The 19,805-nt window shown below is 47.7% G+C and overlaps 6 protein-coding genes across 6 annotated transcripts; 4 read left to right on the top strand and 2 right to left on the bottom strand.

Moving 5' to 3' along the window:
• Positions 1-779: 779 nt before the first annotated feature.
• UA08_03455 (M-phase inducer phosphatase) lies at positions 780-2,604 on the top strand (the record flags this gene model as incomplete). Its single annotated transcript, XM_020265757.1, has 4 exons — positions 780-1,030; positions 1,097-1,164; positions 1,218-1,425; positions 1,485-2,604. The coding sequence occupies 4 exons, from the start codon at positions 780-782 to the stop codon at positions 2,602-2,604; spliced, it is 1,647 nt and encodes a 548-aa protein (XP_020121670.1).
• A 1,278-nt stretch (positions 2,605-3,882) lies between these two features.
• On the top strand, positions 3,883-4,829 carry UA08_03454 (hypothetical protein; the record flags this gene model as incomplete). The annotated part of the gene is made up of 2 exons (XM_020265756.1): positions 3,883-4,071; positions 4,140-4,829. 2 exons carry the CDS (start codon positions 3,883-3,885, stop codon positions 4,827-4,829), a joined length of 879 nt encoding a protein of 292 aa, XP_020121671.1.
• A 453-nt stretch (positions 4,830-5,282) lies between these two features.
• Positions 5,283-7,970, bottom strand: UA08_03453 (hypothetical protein; the record flags this gene model as incomplete). Its single annotated transcript, XM_020265755.1, has 4 exons — positions 5,283-5,457; positions 5,518-7,388; positions 7,449-7,832; positions 7,929-7,970. 4 exons carry the CDS (start codon positions 7,968-7,970, stop codon positions 5,283-5,285), a joined length of 2,472 nt encoding a protein of 823 aa, XP_020121672.1.
• Positions 7,971-8,431: 461 nt separating this feature from the next.
• On the top strand, positions 8,432-9,022 carry UA08_03452 (hypothetical protein; the record flags this gene model as incomplete). Its single annotated transcript, XM_020265753.1, has 1 exon — positions 8,432-9,022. The coding sequence occupies one exon, from the start codon at positions 8,432-8,434 to the stop codon at positions 9,020-9,022; it is 591 nt and encodes a 196-aa protein (XP_020121665.1).
• A 311-nt stretch (positions 9,023-9,333) lies between these two features.
• UA08_03451 (hypothetical protein) lies at positions 9,334-17,063 on the bottom strand (the record flags this gene model as incomplete). The annotated part of the gene is made up of 2 exons (XM_020265752.1): positions 9,334-15,871; positions 15,928-17,063. 2 exons carry the CDS (start codon positions 17,061-17,063, stop codon positions 9,334-9,336), a joined length of 7,674 nt encoding a protein of 2,557 aa, XP_020121666.1.
• Positions 17,064-17,726: 663 nt separating this feature from the next.
• UA08_03450 (hypothetical protein) lies at positions 17,727-19,437 on the top strand (the record flags this gene model as incomplete). The annotated part of the gene is made up of 2 exons (XM_020265751.1): positions 17,727-17,740; positions 17,799-19,437. 2 exons carry the CDS (start codon positions 17,727-17,729, stop codon positions 19,435-19,437), a joined length of 1,653 nt encoding a protein of 550 aa, XP_020121667.1.
• Between the last annotated feature and the right edge of the window lie 368 nt (positions 19,438-19,805).

Raw genomic sequence — 19,805 nt, 5'->3', positions numbered from 1 at the left:
TCTTGAGCACTGCAAATACCAGCGTAGAATTACTAGCAGCAGCGTCCGGGTACGGCCAATACGGAGATCCTCCTCCTCCCCACCCGCGCTCCGTTCCGTTGCCCATTGCAACAACAGCTTCAATGCTTCTTTCTCTTTAACCATTCTCTTCTCTCTCTCTCTCTCTTTCTCTGCTCTTCTTTTCTCTATCCGCCGGGTGTTTATCCTCTCTTCCTCCCGCTCCCTCTGCCTCTCTGTCTCTCTGTCTCTCTCCATCTCTCGAGACCTCGCTATCTCTACCTCGCTAGCTAGCTAGCTACCTGCCTTGCCTCGTCGCTCCGACCTCACTCACACACTCTTTGACAGGATCGCCGACCTGCCGGCTGCATTCGCCTGCATTTATGCGACTTGGATGTCAGTTAACGATTGATCACCAATACATTCCGCTGTGCACGAATCTCTCCAGGGCCATGTCTGTCTGAACTTTGCTAGCACATAAGCCGTCTTGCTTGGAGGAGAAAAAAACATTGGTCTACCGGGTGCCATTGGGTCGATAAGACAAAATATTGGTGAATTGCGGGACAGAAGGAAATAATAATAAGAAAAGAAGGGGGAAAAAAAAGAGAAAGAAAGTGACACGAGGAGTGGAGTGGCTGCGTTCGCCTCATTTGCCGTGCTGGGAGGAAAATATTCATCCCACATCATTTGGATGATCAGTCTATGGGAAGAGACAACAACGCAAGCCATCAGCTGAACTACATTGGGACACCCCCCGTTCAACTGAACTCTGCCTTGGCGCAATGGAGCACTCTTCACCTCTAGCTGCCATGCAGCCGCCGTCACTGATGTTCGGCCATCGCTTTGCAAACGACCCCCCTCAGTTCCGCACTCTCGGAGGTATTGGGGCTTTTGGCCCGGGCAGCTTCAACTTCAAAGACTTGTCTATGAAGAAACCGACGTCTGATTATTTCAATGTTAAGCAGTTCACAGGCCCGTCTCCGGCCGCTAGTCTGGCTGCAGACCTGTCGCAGAATTTCCATATCGACCAGAGGTGAGGAGGATCCAATTAGTTTGCTTTCTCTTGACCCGCTTGCTAATCAACCTGCACACACTGCAGCCCGCAACTGGCCACTCCTCGTCGTTCTCTGTTTGCGGCGAATCTGTTTGGAGGCGATGGGAGGCGTGGTAAGATTTCTGGCTAGCTTCCTTTTGCAGGCCATGCTAACCATCGGATACAGAAGAAATGATGACGACGCCCCCGTTGCCGGCCTCGTCGCCCATGACGGATATGATGGACATGTCTCCTCTTCCTCATAAGCTGCCTAGCACTGTAGCGAAGACAGAAGTGGTGCCTCAGTCACCGAGCCCAGATTTCGAAGGCTCTCGAACTGCTGCTGGCATGTCCTTGCAAGCATCGCCCATGGAAGATGCTCAACCCACTCAAGAGTAAGGCCCCTCCGTTCTGTCTTTGCAATTGTCCGTAGTTGCTAAACTTTCCATCATAGACGTAGACGTCCTCCCCTTCTGCGCCCCTCTTTGATCCGAACCAAGGCCCTTTCAACCCAGGCCGGGGCGACCAAGACTGCCCCCGAGAGCCAATGCCCTCCCTTTCAGTTTGGCAACGGCAGCAGCAGCTTGTCACACTCAATGTCCCTAGCTGACATGTTCAATGAGTCGTCGCCACCACAGGACCGCGGCATGGGAAAGAACTCGTCAGCTACTAATTTGCTTGGGCCTCGCCTGAGACAGCCTTTTCCTGGTCGTAGCAGCGGCACTGCCTCTCCTGTACCCGCTGCTGTCCGTAAGAGCTCTAGTGGAAACCCTTTCATGCGTCCACGCAAGCAATGCAGACGATCACTTAGCATGTTTGAACACCCAGAGGACGTTGTACGCCAGAAGCAACCAGAAGTAGTCCCAGAACCTACATTGGCCTCCATCATGGACGAAGAGCCACATCATACTCTTCAACTTCCGCATTTCATCCCGTCTGACCAGCCTGATAGTCTTCCCCGTATTGAGAAAGAGGTTTTGGTGGACTTGATCAATGGTAAATTCAACGAGCGCTTCGAAAATGTCATGATCATCGATTGCCGCTTTGAATATGAATATGAGGGTGGCCACATCAACGGTGCTATTAACTACAATGACAAGGAGGTTCTGGCCAACCAGCTTTTTGCTGAACCCAAGCCAGGGACTACTTTGATTTTCCACTGCGAATACTCAGCCCATCGGGCTCCCATCATGGCGTCCTACATCCGCCACAAGGACCGCGCCTATAACGTCGAGCGCTATCCCAATCTAACTTTTCCTGAAATGTACATTCTGGATGGAGGATACAGTGCATTCTTTGCCCAGCACCGATCCCTCTGCTACCCCCAGAACTATGTGGAAATGGCATCCAAGGAACACGAATTTGCCTGCGAACGAGGGCTTGGAAAAGTTAAACAGCGATCGAAGTTCATCCGCGCTCAGACCTTTGCTTTTGGACAACAGTCACCTCAGATGGAAGATAGCCCGACTGGACGCTGCCGCAGCAGCAACAATGACCGCACTCGGAGTTTGGATTCGCCCTTTGAATTGCCTGATTCTGGCCGTCTTCCTGGCCGTCGCATGCTCTCATATTAAGCACCAGACCAAACCAAACAACAACAAACAATATCACTGTTAGCTCTTGATGGGTTAGCCAACGACTTTTAACGGCGTTACGTTTATCTGTCGATCTCACTTCTCACGCTATTGGAAGTGCTGATGTCCACCTATTCTCTCTTTCATTGCTTTCCTCTTTTCTCCTTTTCTTTTCTTTCGGATTTCTTCTTCAAGACCAGGAACCCTTCGTCTGTTGGATAGCTCATTTGATTCCATGGCGGTTGTATCGATACAACGACGACCCGAACGATACCGAAGAGAAAGTACACACTGTACATGTTCGTGAAGTAGACAGGGACGACTATTCATACAATGTTTTCGATACCCAAGGCGCACTCGGTTTTGCTTATTTCGTCTTTTTTTTTTTTTTTTTTTTTTCCGGGTATTTCTCCCTATTTTTATGACACGACGGATTGTCTATCTCCGAGCCAGCAACACTTTCCCCCCCTATGCATCCTATCCTTTCTTATGTGAACTTGACCCTACCATGACGAACGCGACGAAGTCAGAAGTCACTCGCGATCGCCTTGCATTGCTTCGTGCAATGCGCACTTGATTTTTCCTATGTGATGACTTGCTCAATCAACATTTTCACAATCACTGCGGCATACCAGCTGACAGACAATCCCTGCATATAGGAACTGGATTGTCTCTATTCCTTGTCCTCGAATCCCGGGGGTTGGAATGCATTCTCTCTTTCTCCTGCAACTTATTTCCAGTCTAGCCCTTTAATCGTGTCTTGAATTTTTGTTGTACACTTTTGCGAATACTTGTTTTGATCCCTTTGTCAGTGCATCGCTCGCTGCCTTTGGTATTTTAATATTGCTTCACTCCACTTTACACAGTGTTGCATTCTAATCTTGCCACAGATGTGTATTCACGCATTCAAAATTGTACATAAAAATGTTCCTTTGTTTATCAAGACCTGGAAGTTGGTGCGGTCAGATTTTGTGAGAGTTCTTAGCTATTATGCCGGGAATTGTGGCTTGAGCTATGAATAACCATTATTCTGAATTCCTTTTTGTTTGTTGACGTAGACTGTAGATTTTCAGATTGGATGTGATGCATGCATTGATGTGTTCAAATTATGAATCTTGGACTTGTGTATGGTAGGGCTAGGTTAATAAGCGCGAACTGCTCCCCGCCGAACTCCGCATTTTTCTCTCCGACAAGACACTGATCTCAATTCAGCAAGTTGCGCGCACTCACCAATACAAAGGGATGGAGACCGGAATTGACATCATGAACTAACAGAAAATGTCTTCAATGGATATCGACGACATCCTCGCCTCCGTCGACCGCGACAACTACGCCTCCTCGCCCGAATCCACGGCGCTCGACCACCAGCAGTTGACGCGCCTATGGGTTGCAGAGCGCGGCGTTTCGGAGCTGCTGCCATGGCCTGGATCCTTGATGGAAAGGATGATGGAGAGGGTCCGGAAGCAGGTATCTATCCCTGCTTCTCAGCTTTTCTTGAAGGGAAATTGACTGACTGGCATGGCTGTCTGTTCTAGGTCGAAAATATAGAAGATCTAACAGCCTCTTCATACGAGAACTCGATGGACAACGACAGCTATAATAATAATAACAACAACACGACGACCAGCACGAATAATATAAATAATACCAACCCCAAACAAACCCTCAACCTGAAACTATCAATCCTCCAAACCGACCTGTCACGAACTCAATACCTCATTCGCTCTTATCTGCGCCAACGCCTGTCTAAAATCACCAAGTTCGCCATGCACTACCTAGTGCTTGTATCATCGTCGTCGTCGACACAACAAACAAATAATAGCATCGACGCAGGGACCAGAACGGAGGATACAATCCCCGATATATCATCGTTATCATCATCTTCTTCTTTAACGGCTCCTCTATCCCCCTCAGAAGCCCAGTTTCTCTACTCGCATCAGTACCTGCTCGCTTCGCATTACCGCCTTAGCTTCCTCGCCTCCTTTCCGCCGCAGCTGAGACGTTTGGATGATAATGCGGGTGGGACGAGTATGATACAGGGTCCCGATATGAAAGAGATTGTCTTTGTGCGCGTGTTGGTGCCTGAAGTTACGCTTGTCGTGCCTGCTGATGAGACTTATCCGGATGAGGCGTTTGGGACGACGATGAGGATGGGCGAGGTTTGGGCGGGGAGATGGGAGGGTATTAAGAGGGCGTGGGAGAGGGGCGAGGTTGAAGTTTTATAAATCCCTAAGGGTATTTTGTTTGCTTCCTTCCACCCCCCCTTTTTTTTTTTTTTTTTTTTTATTTTTATTTTTGGTTTAGATTGCATGGACTGGGGTTATGGGTGGGTATTATAGATTTTTTACGTACCTATTTTGCTTAGGTATGCGAGCGTACATAGTCATTGATTTATATGAAGGAGTTGATTGTTGACAGTCGTAAACAATAACCCGTTGGATTCATTCAAAAGTCCAAAAACAATGAAGCTAATCAATCTGCGAGAAGAAGAAAGAGAAAACCGCTTGCGCCTGAATTATGCGTCTCTAATCGTAACTAATCATCTGGCCCAAGTATGCTATACCTATACATACGCATGTGCAAAAAAACCCACCTGCGCTAGTCCTGCTTGGATAAAAAAAAGAAAAGGAAGAACGAACAAAACGTATATAGTTGAGAAATGAAGTGAAAATGACTCTTTATGCCACATATCCATATGCCGGTGGATCTGAATCCGGAATTCTTTCCAGATATTCCCGGTCTATCAGACTTTCGATGCGTTTCTTGATCATGTTCACGTCCGGCACGAAGCGAGCGGCCAGTTGTCCGAGGACTTCGGTGATGAGTTGCGAGTGAGCTAGTTTTTTGCGTTGTCTATGAAACAGTTAGTACGTACTCCAGAATGTTACGTAAAGTAGGGAGAGGGATACTGACTTCATTATACGAACAACAGCAGCCTCGATGCTGCCCCCTCGCTCCTCATTCATCTTCTTCTCAGTCTCGCTGCGCTCGTTCTGGCTCTCTACTTTATTCCCGCTGCTGCTGACCACGCCAATACGCACTTTCGTGAACTGACTCTTGAATGCTGCATTGTAAAAAAACCGATCCGTCGGTTTCACATCTTTGCTCATGGGATCTTTCTTAAGTACTCGTGTCTTCGGCGCAACTGCAAGTGATTGGAGATTGCGAATGAGATCGTGGTCTGGGATCCGTGTGCGCGCTTGTATCTCTTCGTATGTCAGGGACTGGTCGACGGGAAGGTCGTTGAAAAGGAGCAGGATGACCATTGCATAGGTAGACACGTTTAGATCATGTCGTGCGTATTTTCCTTCGGGACGAGGAAAGGTTGCTCGAATGTCTGCCGTGCCCATCGATGCCTGCCATGATAGCTTCCGTCCGCTGTGTTTATCAAGATAAAACTTCTCAAAACTTTGACGTACTGTATCGACCTCCTTCGGAAATATGCAAGGTAATTGCATCTCGCCGTCTTTTGAACTGGACATTATCTCCATCGGCCACATCGTGCTTGTGAGGACGCTGATTTCTAGCTCGAACCTCTTCGAGTCCGCCGAACCTGTCCGCGACATGTGTGTCTTGTAACTATTTGTCAGGTCTTCAGAGACGGTCATGTCCTTGAACATCGATTCAAGCCTTTGCGTGAACTGATTGCCAACTTCCATCTTCATTTTGGAGATCATTTGCCGCTCAACATCCATACTGACGGATCGCTTCATCAACAGACGTCGGGAGAGATGCTTCTTGTAATATGTCTCGAAGAGATCCTTGTCGCGAATGTATCGTAAAAGCGTAATTCCGCTTTCCAGCAAAACGTCAACCTCTGCATCCGTTTTGCCCTTGATGCCCTTTTTGAGATTCTCGTCAAAAAACAACGACAAATACTCAGAGCTGCGGTTGTTTGAATTGATGAAATCCGAGAAGCTGTTTGTGAACGACGTGTGCATGCCTTGGTCCGACGAGAAGGCCCGCGCCCATATCGTGTCAAACTTCTTCTTCAAATTCAAAATGTCGTCTACCCATTTAATTGCTGCCGCTGTTTGGTAGTTTACCGGTGGCGCCGCAGGTTTTTGAGTTTCCTTCTCGTCTTTTGATTTCTTTTCACCGTCGGCTACCGGAGCTGCAGAGGTAGCAAAATTCTTAGCTGCTGCATTGATTTCATCGCCCAGCTGAACAATTCGTTTCTGAATGGCCTTGGTTAAGGCGACTTTCTTCGCATCAATCCGGGCGTTAAGTTCATACACATTAGCAAGGTCTTGCACTTTGTCATGATCCAGCATATGCCTGACTCCACTTCCTTCAAGGTTGATCACGTCTGCGATATTTTTACTGATCATTTCCGTATCTATCACTCCCTTGATCTTCTGCTCCGAGTATGTTGACAACGTAGCGTGGCAACGCTCATCCTCTTCTGATATCCGCTCCGAGCTGATGCGGCAAAACGTAGCTGCATCGGCAGTCTCAAGCAGTCGACGTCCTTCATTCTGGTAGAATGTTCTACTGGTTTCCAAAAACGCAGGCTCAAATACTGAAAGGTATAGCTTAGCTGACTCCTCTTCCGTAACCGTCTCGTAAAGCCCTTCTAGCATGTAAATACAATGCCGGACGAGAGGCCGATCTATAATCTCTCCAGTTCTTTCTAACTGGATCATGAAAAGAACAGTTGACTCGAAAATGTTGTAAATGGTCGAGTTGCTGTCTGGTACAGCGGAGCGGAGAACATGGTCACGGAACAAGCACATCGCCACTGTATATATTGAAGGTTTCTGATCGTTGCTCATATTTTTATCCTAGCAAAAAGAATAAGCTATTACCTCCATCTGATTTGCGCATAACATGGCTAAACTTACCATATACATCAGCACATCCGTAATCATGCCCATACAAAGCTGATGGTCTTCCCAAGCCGCTCTCATTGCCGCCAAAAATTTCTCTCCTGCAGCTCTGCGCTCGTTTGCCTGGTCTGAAATATCCGAGGGATCAATATTTAGGAGGAGGACCGGCGAAATCGCAGACACGATATTTTGACAGACATGGCTGCTTAACCATTCCTGTTCCAACTGCTTGACCCGCTCATACAGCTCCTCGCCTTTAGACAATATGACAATTTTGTACGAGCTGCGATACAGCTCTTCGAACGACAGAGAGGAGGCATTTTTGGTATTTATTTCACGCAGTGAAGAAGAGAGCACAGCCCAGATGGCTTCGAAGTCGCCGTTTTTGTTGCCTAGTGCCTGTTCAACCCGGGGGAATCTCAATCGTTAGAATGTTTCCTTTTGTGAAGCGCAAGCGAGATTGCGCCGTGAGATATCAGTGAGCCTGTGACTTACCCTTCTAGGAGCGCGCACTTTTTGTCTCGCTCTCATTGCCATCTTGAAATGAGCTGGTGTAGAGCAAAGGACACCAGGTTGCAAGGGAATCCGACTGGAGGTAGGGCTTAGCTGGGCGGGGCGGCGAAGCCGATGTTGAGGGGTTAGATTGGCACTGGAAAGACTCGAGATTGATGGATCAACCCCAAATCAGGGTCCCATCTGATTGAGATTATAGGACGCAAGTATGGGTTAAACGATATAAAGATACGACCACGAGCGAGTGCTTGCCAGCGCTTTTTTCCGTGAGGCATCGAAAGCTCCTCCGCGATGTTCGCCGGGATGGGCAGCATAGAAAAGGCCCCGGAAAAAGGGTTCCCCCGGCGCAGCTTCCTTGCAGTTTCGGCCAATTGCCTCCCGCCACTGTCGACGACAACAACTCCTTTGGCTCCCGATTGACACGTTGACGCCTGAAGGCAGGTTTTCTTTGTGTGCAAAACAAAGCAAACTGTGCGCCAACCAACATGCGCTCGTCAGCAGCTCTGCTTCGTCTCTTCCGCTCCTCAAGCGGATACCTCCCCCGAGCTCGAGCTGTTCCATATGCTTCCATTGCTAAGAGACCATCGTCACTTTCCACAAGGCTCAACGCCACATATGTCAATACTCCCCGAAGATACAACTCCGGCTCATCAGAATCAGAGCCATCCCCACGACCATTAACAGACCGGGTTCCCAACGCATCTACCGACGAGGCCAACGCCCAGCAAAATGCCGCGCGTCGAGCTGAGGAGCCGGCGTATCGCATTGTATTCACATGCAAGCCCTGCGGCCACAGATCAGATCATCAAATGTCCAAACACGGGTATCACAAAGGGACAGTCCTCATTACCTGCCCATCATGCCAGGCCCGTCACGTCATAAGCGACCACCTTGGAATTTTCATGGATGATAAGAGCACCCTGGAGGATATTCTGTCTAAAAAGGGCTTGTCTGTCACCAAGGGCATCGTCAACGATGATATGGAGATCTGGGAAGACGGCTCTGTTTACAAAGCTGGATCCAATAAGGAGGGCATTGATATCAGCGCTGAGGATAGCAGCAGAGGAACCCCTTAAATCATGGGCTTTCAACCCGAACATTTTATCGGCTGAAGAGCGCTGGGCGCACCTTGGATTTAGGGAATAGACTCTTTAATTTTGAGATACGTGTACATATATTAGGGGAAACGAAAAGTCGGTTTTTACGTTGGGAGTTAACAGGCAACTGGAGAGAGATATATCTTGTCTTCAACATGTACAATAACCGGACTATTTACAGTCCGCTAGACGTCGCAATTCATACTTTTAAGATCTGTAAGCATATATACATAATAACAAGGTAAACACACCAATGAATAAACGCCGGAGATGCACTGGAACATTCCACTTTAAAAGCCCCGTCTCCGCTCCCTGAATTCCTGTCCTCTTTCCTTCCTCTTGACATGTTTCCTTTCGTTCTTGCGCTTCTTTTCACGGCCAAACTTCTCTGGATCTGCGACTGCTTCAATGCGACGCTTAACTCGCCGTTCCTCCCGACGCGCTTTGATGTTCTCCTGAATACGAGCCATTTGGGCGACGTACTCAGTCGTGCCTAATTTCTTCTGCAGCAAGTCAAGGATTTCCTGCGCATTCGTAACCAAAGATTTGTAATTGGTCTGGAAATCCGGATCCGAAGATCGAGGCGCAGGAATGTTGGGGTCGATCAAATGCTGTAAAGGTCGAAGAATGATCGAGAGAAAGCATATTAGCTTCTCTGATTCCAGGTGGCGACATATTGCGGCCAAAAGCGCCATGGACGCAGCCTTGGGCACGAGCGCGTTGGCTTTGCCGGATATCGTTTCTCGACGTAATATATCCGAGATCTGACGGAAGATGTAGTGAAGTAGACTCTTAGATGATACAACTCCGTTGGTGACTTCGCCAGTGGCTTCTTCGTCTTCTGCTGCATCGGCTTCACTTGCATCGCCAGACGTGTCCTCGTGTGCTTCCTGGGCCTCCTTGGGAGAAAACTCAACCCCATTGACAGCAAAACATCGGCTTAAGAAAACAACGTTGCGGACGCTCTGCATAGCGAGTTCTTCACTAACGCCCGGAATCTGGACTGACCGAAGACTGCCACGGGTAAGTTGAATCATTCCTTCCTTGTCGAGCTCGAGACCATGTGCACCAGCCAAAGGAACTTTGCTATAGCCATCGGCAGCATTCGTTTTTGCTAGATCAGCAAGCCATAGACCAATCAAGTTCGCCGCACAAGTCTTCACCCAAGCCTGTGGATAGAATAGAGATTCTTGAACACTAGACCACAAGCTTCGGGATTCTTTGCTGTAAGCAACTGACGGTACAGTCTTGCATATCTTCAAAAACAGTTGCCAAGAGAAGTAAAGCGTCTCCCAATCTTCACTTTCAGTATCACCAACGATGGGGGTGATCAAGGGAGGTAAAGTGTTAGTAACAAATCGGCTTTCTTTGTCCTTCTCGACGCCTTCAGCCTCGAAGAAAATCCTCATTGCCTGCAGGCCAGTGTTTGCAAGTTGTTTGTTCTCCGTTTGCTCAAGCCAGGCATGCAATGGTTTCAGCATGACTTGCAGCCTTTCTCGATCAGCTCTTGAGAAGAATTCGCTGAGAAGAAGCCCCGCTAGTTGCCGGCACTCTGAGGTCTCATCGTTTGCCATGACGAGCACAACGGGCAGGAAGAATGTGCTGATTATATCTTGACCCAAATCTCCTCCAGTTTTGTTCAACAACCGATGTACTGCTTCCATGACCGATTCACGACCTTCGCGGTGCTGATAGTCGAAATTCTTCGCGAGGAAAGCTAGCTGCTTGGACCATCGAGTTTTCGCTTGAGGGTACTCCAACAAAAAGTGAATATACACACCCCGAGCCAAATCGCGAGCAGCCCGAGTTTGGTTGGTCACCATCATTTTCGCAATATTATCAACCAACTCGTATATTTCGGGAACAAGGAACTTTCTATCCATCACAGCACGAATGAAATTGAATGTCAGGCCTTGACGATCGGGCTCCTCGATATCATTGGTAAGACGTTTCAACAGATACGAAAGATGATTGTCTCGCAATTCCACTGTCTTCCTCTCTCGCAACACGGAGGCTATGAATTTGAGCGCAGCTTGGGCAGCTTCCGTGTTAGTGCTTGGTGCCTCCTTGATTATCTTGACAGCCTCGGCAAGATAAGTGGGAGCATTCCGGTCAAGCTCGGCCAGGGGCAATCTGATAATAGTTGAGAGAAGACGCATAGCAGAAATCTTGACCTCTTCATACGACTGAATCACTGCGTCACTCACAATCGGCAAGAAACCGGCTAGGTTATTTGCAGTGAGGAGTGAACTGAACTTGTTCAAGATAGACCGGAGGACATCCAATGCGAAACGGGACAATTTGTAGATGTATGAGGAAGTGCTTCCACGTTTCTCGCCGCGCTTCATGCCTTGCATATTGATAAGGAATCGACGGTTTCTAGCTGACTCTGTGGATGTTGTTGTTTCTGAATTGCTATTATCCGCATAAGATTCTTTAATCACTTCGTAGCAGAAAACAAGCATGTCTCGGCTTTCCGCACGCGGATTTCTCAGTAGACCAAGACCGATCCTCCTGAAAAGCTCATCGATTTTTCTTACTAAGGTCGCTGTTAGTTTTTCCCGCAGAAGCAGCTGCAAAGGCGCTATGAGAGCCCCTAAGCATGTTACTGAGCTGTTCTTTGCAAGCAACTCCATCGAGTCATAGCTTTTGCTGCTCTTGACTTCTTTCATCTGGCTGACGTAGTCTTCAGCATCTTTCTCTTGGCCAACGACACCAAAGATGTCGTCCATGACGATTGCGACTGCTTCAGAAAGACAATGATCTAGGGAACCCTGCTCAAATACATCCGTTGTTGATACGAGAATCGAATGTACCGTGAAAGAGAGAACGTGTAGTTGGTAGCCTCTAGCTAATGCAGTCCTCAATTCCTTCAGGATATAGCCAAAGTGAGAGGGACCGAGGATCATAGCTATATCTGCGAGAGTCTTCCTGGCATTATCTCTGGAGTCCTGCGCCTTACTACGCAGAACGTAGCAAACATCAAGCAGAACAGCTGGCAAGCGGATGGCCATGTCTTCTTCCGGTAAAAGCTTGAGTAACTTGATGGTCGTTATAGCGACAGGGAGACGTAGACTCATTTGCGCTTCGTCCTTGTGATGCACAAACTCGGTCAGGAATGGCAGGAAATGAGTTGTAAGCTCATTTGCAATTTTGTGTGGTGAAGGAAGTGTCAAAGCGAGACGGCATTTTGCCGATTGATTGGACGCCGAATCGTCTAACTCGATGTTATCTTCTTCCGAGCCGGATTTGGTATGTCGTTGACTGAAGGCATTTGAAAGGGCGTCAGTCATGCGACCAAGCAGTCTGATCATATTCTTTTCGACATCAGGCCTGCTGGTCATGTTTCCGCGATATCTACGGAATACGGCTCGGAACTGGCTCCATTCCAACCACTCAGCCAATCCACCCAAAGTCGCCACAGCTTCTGCAGCTAAATTATGGGCTGTCTCGTCTTCGGCCACGTGAAACACGAAATGCTCGATCAAAGGAAAAAAGAATGAACTTATATTAGAAGAGCCGATTTTACCACTGGATGCCTCAGTCGCGAGCCTGCGCAGGGCGCGCATACGACGATGTTGCTGGATATGAAGAATGTTGTTGAAAAATGAAGCTTCCTCATCTCCTGCAACTAGAAGAATGTGTAAATCTTGAATAGACGGCAGTGTAGGATTCAATCTGACCAAGTGGCCGAATGCCGACACGAATTCCGATCGCACCAGTTCAGACCGCTGACGGACACCGCTCTGTAGAGCTGGCAACAAGACATCGTCTCTAAGAAGAGAAAAGCTACATGTATTTGACTCGCCATGTGCTGCCCTTTCGATGAATCTTTTGAGCCCAAACGAGGCACTTGATCTGATCGAAATTTCCTGCTCATCCTTGACATGGTACAGCATATTGAAAAGAAGAGGTCGCCATTGTTTGGGACTCAAACTTATCCATAGTTGCTCGTTGATCTTTGCGAATGCTTGAAGCCGTCGATCGTAATCAACGTTGTCAAGCTTCTGAGTGTCAATGGCATTGAGGTCCGCACAAAGTAGACTAACCTCCTCCAACTCAGGATCATATTTGGCAAACTCATGCAGAACAGATGACAGAACGTTCCGGTTTTGGTCATCTTTGAAGTAGTCAAACAGGGAAGATACAGTAGAGAAAACTTCTTCGGCGAATGAAGGATCTTTATCTATAGAAGACAAAGGTACGAAATGCTGCAGCGTGCGCAGTAAGCCTGACTTCGTCTTTGGTGAAATCTTGTCATGTGGCTGACGTAAAAGATAGGTGCATATACGCACAAGACTTGAAATCTCGTTTGACGTCTCGACGCAAGGCGCTATTAGTGATAACGTTTCGACGGCGGATACTAGCACTGGACGAGCAGGGCTTGATTGTAACAGTTTACTAAGCTGTGAGAGAATGTGATCCACATATGGTGCCAGTATTTCCACACGTATGGTCTCCGGAGGAATGTCACTCATCTCCTCGGTTTCTTCTGTCATACGGCCAGTGGAGTGATTGACAATTGGTTGTATGATCTGCTCCATGATGTATACCTTCACATCATCCCGCGCAGATGGAACTGTCATGGTGTCGATGACAGCTGGCAACAAATTGCTGCTAAATCGCGTCAAGTAGAATATGGACTTCGAAGAAACAGCCCATTCGTGAAAAAGCCGATGGAAGGCAGATACACCTTGCGCATTCTCGATGGCGAAGTTCTCAAGTCGAGGGTTGATGACTTCATCGAAAACAAGGCTGACATATGGCGTCCAGTCAATGTCTGGAGCAATCGAGAAAATCATGCAAAGGCAGCGTATTCCTACGCTTCGAATCTCTCGTAGCATTGACGCTTTACTCTCCAGATTCGGTGTACTTTGCGCATCGAGGGCTAGCAAGCGGGAAGCTCGCACAAGACAGTAAAATACAGCGTCCATTGATTTAATAGCGTAAGCATGCATGCGGCTCTGGAGAGTCTCAAGCATCGTCTCAATCATCTTGAGAAAACCAACCTGTCTTCTTTCGCTGACTAGCTCAAGGTCGAAGTACTTGTTGTCAATCCGACCCTCCTTGGACATATTCAAATCATAAAGCACACCAAATGCAATCTGGACAAAGAGTTTGAAATCGGGCCCGGACATTTGAGAAAGTACGCGAAGAATTGCTTTTCTCCGTCCGCTTTGCCCACCCGATCCTGAACTTGAAGCTGCCCTGGAGATCATACGTCCATAAAGTAGTCGTAAAAGAATTGGAAGCAACTCTGGTTTATGGCCTTTCTCAACCTTGCTGTCATTTTCATCGAGATGCACGAAGACTGAGAGTTCTTCACGGAAGCGGGATTCGTCCAAGATGTTGAGTAGATTTTCTTCATACGGGCGAACATTCGGTGATTTCCATGTAAAAAGGCCTTTGAGTGCGGACTTTTGTACCGTGGAGTCTCCGTGAGCAGTTAAAAGTAGGAGTGCATCATAAACTTCAGAAGATTTGAAGAGAGAACGAGGATTAATAAACTTTTCAAATAATCCAAGGAGCGCCATTCGATCCTTGTAAGCCCAAATGGGCGCATCCTCCTCAGCAGCGAGAGTTTTGGAAGATTTAGGGTCAATGTTCTGGCTTTTCCCACTGTCTCCCTCTATTGAGGCCCACCGAAGGAAGAGAGGAACGATCTGTCTAGAACGCTTCTCAGCCACTTCAGGAATGGTATGTAACACCAGCAATGAACGAGCTCTCGCAGACGACGGAAGCAATGCCGAGGCTTCATGACTGCTGTTAAAACTTTCTATGAGAACTTCCTTTGGTTCCTTGACAGCCTGAAATCGTGCCTCAATTATTCCTTCGATCTTTAACGCATTGGGACATCTGAACTCAGACCAGCTCCTTTTAGAATCTTCATCCAATGGAAGGTCACTGTTGAGCTCGCCATTGTGCTGCAACCAAAGCATACACAATTCGGTAACTACTGCTTCCCCAGCAGTATGTTGGCTAATGACTTTCAATGTTTCAGCAGAATCAGTCCACAATTGAGCAAGTTGCTTGGAAAATAAACCGAAACAGAACTTGGGAACCATCCTGCTGAGCCAGCTGTGAGAAATGACTTGTGGATATAGAATGCCGAGCTTGCGGACCTGCATAGATAGGAATCGAGCAGTCTGTAGGGATAATTCGCTTTCCTCGATCTCGATGGCGGTGCTGATGGCGTTCTGAGGGTCCCCCGTAGTAACCCTGACTAACTCAGATAGTAATTTCAATGAAATCAACCTCAAATAATGAGAAGGTGAAGTGAGGTTTTCTATAAGAGCGGTTGCAAGCAAATCTAAGTCCTCTTTGCTCTCTGTAATAAGGCCGGGCAATCGAGTTAAGTAGTTGAATGTTGCCTCAAGGAAGGTCAGTCGACGAGTAAATCGAGCTCCGGTCTTCAAAATCAACTGCCAAAGCGACCTATCTAGACAATTGCACTGGTCTGCAAGATCAACATAAGTCTGAAATCCCTGGCCACAGAAGAAGATATTGGGAGGCTGATCGTCAAGCGTTGAGTCATTCAACGATACTACTAGCAAATCGTGCAACGGCTGCACTAGCTGTGGGATGATAGAGGCGTCATGGGAGAATGAGACTGCCGTACGAAGTCTGGCGTAGGCATTAAGCATTGCGGTCTCATCCAGTGACGTGCCAGGATTTTTCAATCTTTTGAGAATATGTGTCCTCCAATCAGTGGGGCAGTTGATATAACCTGGCCTTGAAGATATGGAAGTGACGCAACCAGCATCCTCTAGCTGGATGAGTGATAAGCATAGATCCTCCTCCTTTGTCTTCCAAAAAGATACCAGAAAACTGAAATACCAACACATTAGCGGGAATAAGCATGGTCTATGGACAATACCTCTTACCGTTGGAAATAAGGCAGAACAATTATCTGAAACCTTTCGGACCCGAATTCAGAGAATGTTGAGCAAAAGGGCAAAAACAAAGATGCCAGGCGTTCGTCGGATACAACTTCCATGGTAGGCCGCATGAAAGGCATCATCTCGTCCATTGGAGAAAGTTGTAATGCATATGCAATCGAGGTAAGAATTCGAGGTATGGTGTCACGGTTTGATTCTAGCTGCTCCAATGCTCTTTGCAACAAAACCAGTAGGATACGGTGAACAACTTTCCAATCCTTAACCCGTGTTGCTTTACGGGTGGCCACACAAACAAAAAGAAGATGTGAAGATAAATTCAGACGCGCATCGCAATTCTCTGAGTTGTCGGTCTCAGCGTATGCACAAACCACTTTCAGGAGCTCAGAGAATGTGTCTGAAGTTGTGGCGTGAATGATGTTCGTAAGCACGCCGCAAACCACATCTTCAGCTAGAGACGATTGCAGCTCATCGCCGATAATAGCATTATCCACCAAACACTGCAAAATATCTGAAGCATTAGAATAAAGACCTCCTTTGACACCTTTGATGGCTTCCGAAAACATGACCATCAAACCCTCCTGGTAGGTATCTAAGCTTCGTGACTCCGTGGAATTGCGAAGATCCTGAAACAGAAAGGAGATTGCACGGTTAAGAGGAATTTTATTTTTATGGTAGACGAGTCCAGCTTTGCGGATCAAAAACGACATGGATTCGGCTGCAAATCGTGCAACGAACGGTTTCTGGCGTTCCTTGCCGAGGTACGGAGTCATTATATTTAACAATTGTCGTAGATCCGGAACCAGTAGGCGCGAAAGGAATTTGAATATCCAGGCCAGACAAGTGAAACTCCATTCGATGACTTCGACGTCTGAGTGAGTCGCCGCGACAGATGCAACCAAAGTGACACTAGCTGCAAAATGCCCCTCAAATCGCACGCCCAAATCCCTCGCAAATTGTGATATCAAACTCAGAAGGGGTTCAATCGACAATTTGTCCCTTTTGTCAATGAATTCAATTAATAGCGCCATGATCTTCTCTTCGTGGTACAACACCTGAGGCAGGTTTTCCGACAGAGGACTGACACGACGAACAAACTCCGTAAAGAATTCCGACAGATTCATTTCGCTCCAGTGGTCCAGAGACGACCGGAAATGGGAGAAGTTTTCATCTTCTTCTCCATCCTCTTCGCCAAACCCAGTTCGTCGCACGCGGTGGATTGGATCGATCTTCAATTTGGAAACACGTAGTGAAAAGGTTTCGAATCGGTGAGACTTTGTAGTTTCGGTTCCTTTCTTCAGAAGCTTCGCAGGCTTTCCCCGCGAGCTCAATGAAGGCGCCACCATGATCGCAAAGGGTTGGCCTTCTTAAGCTGGCAGGCGGCTATTCTGTGGCATGTTGATAGACGTTCGAGGTGCTCGCTATCAATAAAAAAAAAAGTTGTCGGATCAGGCGAAACATTTTGCCGCTTATCGTCGGACGCTAATCCGCTTTTGACGAAAAACTCCAACCTCGAAGTTCAACTGTGGGTCCGGCACGTGACGTGCCTGGATTCTCCAATGACGGCATCCGCTGATTTCTTTTTGTTCGATCGAATTGAGACCTGCCATTGGAGAAGCCTGACTACTATACCAACAGAGAGCTTGATATGCTGTATCAACGTCAGACAGCAGGAGGTAATGAGATCTGAATCATATCTTCTTTCGCACGGCCTAGACGAGGTGAAAACCTCACACATCTTTCAGTTCAAGACTAGCCATCCTAATTCTATCTTTTGCCATTTGATAATGGCATCAAAAATGTAAGCTTTGTATTTTTAAATCCTTATTGAAACTCATACAGCTGACATAAAGCATTAGTCTGGTCTTGGGCAACGTCAATTGCGCCCTTCAAGAGGTATTCACCAAGATCGCGAAACTTCAAGCGAAGCAGAACTTCGCTTTTGCCATCGTGGTTGGAGACCTCTTTGGAGAAAGTACAAGTGAAGAGGAACTGAGCCAAATCTCAGCCCTGCTAGCAGGAAACATCAGCGTTCCCCTACCCACATACTTCAGCGTCGGCAGATATCCAATCCCGACTAGAGTCGTTGAAAAAATTCAAGCGGACGATGAAGTCTGTCCCAATTTGTATTTCATTGGAAGAAGAGGTACTCTGAAGACCTTCGAGGGCATCCGAATTGCAACCCTTGGAGGCGAAGTTGCAACAGATGGCCAGCAAGATCCAAATATTAACAACCGATATCACTCCCGCTATACGGATTCCGACGCTCGATCTCTCTATGGGGTTCATGATGCTGACATCCTGGTGACTTATGAGTGGCCAAAAGGTGTAACTGGGCGTTCGAAAGTTTCTTTGCCAGAAGATAAAGCGGTACCGGAAGGCGCTCAATGTGTGGCTGATGTCTGCTCAACCCTCAAGCCGCGTTATCACTTTTCTTCAAAGGCCGAGTTCTTCTACGAAAGAGAGCCATTTTTTCATTTGCCAACAGAGGGTAACCCTGACGAAAAGCCTGTAACCCGATTTATCAATATGGCGTCATATGGAAAAGCTAAGGGCCAGAAATGGATGTATGCATTCACATTCGACCCCAAGGCTCCAGTGCCCAGTTCAATACCAGCTGGTGCGACGGCATCTCCTCTTGCCACTGTATCTCGGAAGAGAGCAGCCTTAGAGAGTCAGAATGAGGGCTTCCACCGGTTTTCAAGGGGAAATAATGAAAGACCACAGAAGCGCGCAAGGCGACCTCCTCCGGGCCCGGGCGAATGCTTTTTCTGCCTGTCCAATCCTGACATCGCTACTCATTTAATCACGTCAATCGGCAACGACGCATATCTCACCACAGCAAAAGGTCCTCTCACAAAGTCTGACTCTTATCCGTCTCTGCGGTTCCCCGGTCACATGTTAATCATTCCTTTTATCCACGCCCCTACTTTTTCCGCGATAACCGAGCCGGATGCGCGGCAAAGTACGTATAATGAGATGCAGCGTTACCGCGTTGCGTTGAATGATATGGCTCGGGAAAAGGCCCAAAACAAGCTGGGATCAGTAACCTGGGAGGTTAGCCGTGGCAACGGTATCCATGTACACTGGCAATATCTCCCCGTCGCCTCCGATCTGGTGGCTAAAGGGTTAGTAGAAGCAGCGTTTAAGGTCGAAGGAGAAAATCTAGACTATCCGAAGTTCAAGCCTTCCGCAGGGGACGATGGCGCCAGCGAGGTCGGTGATTACTTCCGGGTATGGATATGGCAGCCAGCAAGCAGCAACTCAGAGCAACAAACCGAGTCGAAAAAGGGATCTGAGAAGGTTCTGGTTCTACCCCTGACACCAGACTTCCGGTTTGACTTGCAGTTTGGTCGCAAAGTCATGGCGAAGCTTTTGCAGCTCGAGAAACGAATGGATTGGAGGGAGTGCGCGCAAACCATGGAGGAGGAGGTGGCAGACGTCGAGGCATTCAAGGTTGCTTTCAAGGAGTTTGATTTCTCGCTTGAGGAAGAATAGCAGCAGATGCTGGCTTTGTTGATATTATGTACCTACCTAGTAACTAAGAGGAGACACTCGATGCCTGGATGGTGCCTTAATCTTATGGGTCATTAGGAAGGAACAACCCGCGCGTAGCCACCAAGCTCTACCAACGCCTCCAAAGGAAATTCATTCTATCTTCTGCTCTCCATCATCATCATCCAATCTGTTAACAACCCATATCGTTATATGCTTAGACCTTGATGGCCAAGCCAAGCTGGCACCAATGATTGGGGCTATTTGGACGCGCATATGACATGACCAGCTGCACTGCCAGAGCATCGTCGATATCGCCATTGACCGCTCGTATGAGAGATATGCTGGCAAGGAGACTTTCTACCCGATCT

The sequence above is a fragment of the Talaromyces atroroseus genome (assembly GCF_001907595.1).
Source record: "Talaromyces atroroseus strain IBT 11181 chromosome Unknown scaffold_3, whole genome shotgun sequence".
Lineage (NCBI taxonomy): Eukaryota > Fungi > Ascomycota > Eurotiomycetes > Eurotiales > Trichocomaceae > Talaromyces > Talaromyces atroroseus.
This window is presented reverse-complemented; position numbering and strand designations above follow the sequence as displayed.